Here is a 3,009-nt window from a genome sequence, read left to right as displayed (position 1 = left end):
AACGTCGAATCTGAATCACTTGAAAAAAACACGGGGGTGCTTAACTTTTTTCCAGGTGTATACATCTGCTTAAGATATCTCGGGAGACAGAGCTACCTTATCATGAAACAGTTGAAAAATTATATAACACTTACTGTCCCCAAATTGACCTGAAAGTTATTATGAAACCCAGTTTCAGACTAAAAAATTTTTTCTGCTACTAAGAATATTCGCAGACTGCCCATTGTTCACGTCTCGTCTACTTATACACGTGTGGAGACTGTAAGACCTCCTATATTGGTGAAACCAAACATCCCCTTAAAGTACGAACATGTGAAGACATGGGCATATCAATAAAAACTGGAAGAAAGTTTACAAACCCTCTCAACTCCGCTATCTATCACAGCACAATACAGAAATAAGACATTTGATTTTTCTCTCCAACTTTAAAATTCTCTCAACAGCCAAATGTAATACTGAACTTCTTATAAAAGAAGTGTTATATATAGAAACTCTTCTTCCGTCCCTAAATAATACAGTCTTTATTTTAATTTAACTATTTCGTTTGTGCTACATTTTAATTTTCTCATGTTATATTTGCATATTTAAATTATTTACTTTCTATGTATGTATTTCTATTGTCTTTAGAATTATTGTTTGTTTGTTTGTACCCCTAGATTACTGATGATGGAATTATGATGTTTCTGAAATGTATAATAAATGCTTCTAATTATCACATTTGTGTTTTGCTTTATCATTAAGTTGCATTTTCTGAAAAATGAGTAGATTAAAAGTTTGAATAAGTAATGAAAAATATCTTAGATGAAGGTTAAAGGAGAAATGTACGTGGAATTTTGCATATCATTTCACTACATGTACACAACTGTTTAATAACTGTAATCTGAAGTTATATTTGTACTACTGACAATGCAATATGTGTATTGTTTTCATAAATTGTACTTGGGTTAGGTAGTTATTTCTACTTGCTAACAGTGATACTGATACCTTAAACTGCTGCAATGCTGTAGTGCTCAAAAGATTTGATTTATTTATGAAAATAATTCATATTCAGAACCTATTTTTCATGGTATGATTCTTAAGGGAAAGATCCAAGAAAGTATTGAAAACTGATATCCTGGAAACACCAAAACTATGATAATGTGTTTTGCACCATTTATAGACTGTATAGTTTGATTTTTACATTCATTAAATACAAAAAATAAAAAATATTTTTCTAGAGATCCCAAATTTTACAGTTTGTATTCCGTTGTACATACTCTCAATTATTAGGATGAGCATGATGATGAGGATGACTGGAATCCTTGTAAAGCAGCTGGAGTATGTTTAATGCTGATGGCCACTTGCTGTGAAGATGATATAGTTCCTCATGTCCTGCCTTTTGTGAAAGACAATATAGCTAATCCAGCATGGCGTTACAGAGATGCAGCAATTATGGCATTTGGTATGTTTCATAAGAAATTTCTGGTTTTGAAATACTGATTTCTGATATTCTCCTGTTTATATAGTACAACGTTTTTAAACTAAAAATTACCAGAATGGGTCCAGGCATTTTCAGGAACTAAACTTAAGCTTGATTACAATAGCAATTTTATTTTTGAAATCCTTTATTATTAGACAGAGCTATATCAGTCCATCACTTATAAATTACTTTCTTAATTTTGTATGTGCTCACTTTTTTATGTAATGTAAATTAACTTAAATATTATCTTCAATTTAGATTTTGAAAGTTTGTTACTACCATCTTTCAGAAAAACCTATTCCAACAATGTTTTTACTTTTTGAAAGGTTTCCATATTACTAGATCATGTTAGTACAGAAGACAATTGAAAAAAATATCAATATTTATCATTTCTACTCAGAGTTGGATCTATCCTGGTTCTTAAACTATAAAAAGAAAATACAGACAGTTAGAGGGATTTGTGTTACAATTAAGATGTAAAGTTTTTGTTCCACTTTGAATAGTTGAAATATTGTTGAGACAACTATTCATATATATTTCAAATTACACTTACATCTACAGCTACTGATAGCTATTACTCGACTGCCAGGGTTTAAATTTTTGCCCAAAAAATTTCTTCTTAGAGGGTGCTTATTTACAGTCTAAAATGTATTTTAGGATTTTTTTTCATTAAATTCCTCTTTAAACTTCATTATATAATACAATTTTGTACAAATAATTGAATGTCATACTACTATTTGACAAAAATAAAGTCTGAAATCCAATAAAAGATAAGTTCTTTATGATTTTTTCAATTCACATATGTGATTTTGCCCTCATGATAAGATCAAAATGGCCACAGCAGGTAACGGGTTAAAGGGTATTTTTTGTTGGTGCTGGTATGTGGACGTTGCAGTCAGAGTTGTTTGCATTACATGTGCACAGGACTCTATCACTCCACTTCTGTCCTGCTATATCCTGATAGGCCTTTTCTTCCTAAGATTCTAGCAGCCAGAGAAGGAGATAAATCACCAATTATTTTGCCAGCTATTTTTTTACCTCTATGACCAATTGGACACAGATCATTTGTTATGTCCTGTCAGAGCTTTGAGGTGTTATGTGGCTCTCACTAACTCATTTTGATGGGATGAAACTCGACTCTTTATTCATTGCGATCCTTCAGTTCCCCAAGATTTATCCCCAATTATTTTGACAAGATGGCTTCGCAAGTTGAACCATATTGCTTATTCTGGAATTTATTTACAGGCGAGGAACTTCTGAGAGTCACGTCTCAACAGATTCATCATTTGAATTGCCCATTGGAGGATGTCGTATGAGCTGGTATGTGGCCTTCTCCCAATATTTTTTACTCACATTCTTTACATCATCTGTTAGTTTCTTCTTCTGAGGGTTTTCGACTACCACCTGTGGCTGTTTTGAAACATCTTCTAGATTATATGGAGGAGTGAGTATTTTTTGACCTTCTCTTGTCTCTTTCTTTCACTGGATCCCACTCTGTGGCAAGTGTTGCCCAGACAGGTGTGCTTTTATCAATCCAATTTCACACCAGC

The 3,009-nt window shown here is 32.5% G+C and overlaps 1 protein-coding gene across 4 annotated transcripts in view; it reads left to right on the top strand.

Annotated features, from left to right (window-relative positions):
* The window catches only part of LOC106458018 (importin subunit beta-1-like), a 109,891-nt gene that overhangs the window by 58,173 nt on the left and 48,709 nt on the right, over positions 1-3,009 (top strand). For all 4 annotated transcript variants that reach the window (XR_002610291.1, XM_013917467.2, XM_022384127.1 and 1 more), the window contains exon 9: positions 1,270-1,441. Coding sequence is in view for 3 of the 4 variants with exons in the window: in XM_013917467.2 (XP_013772921.1) it covers positions 1,270-1,441 (172 nt within the window). In the remaining variant the exon portion in view is untranslated. The remainder of the gene's footprint in view (positions 1-1,269; positions 1,442-3,009) is intronic.

This window comes from Limulus polyphemus, unplaced genomic scaffold (assembly GCF_000517525.1).
Source record: "Limulus polyphemus unplaced genomic scaffold, Limulus_polyphemus-2.1.2 Scaffold404, whole genome shotgun sequence".
Lineage (NCBI taxonomy): Eukaryota > Metazoa > Arthropoda > Merostomata > Xiphosura > Limulidae > Limulus > Limulus polyphemus.
This window is presented reverse-complemented; position numbering and strand designations above follow the sequence as displayed.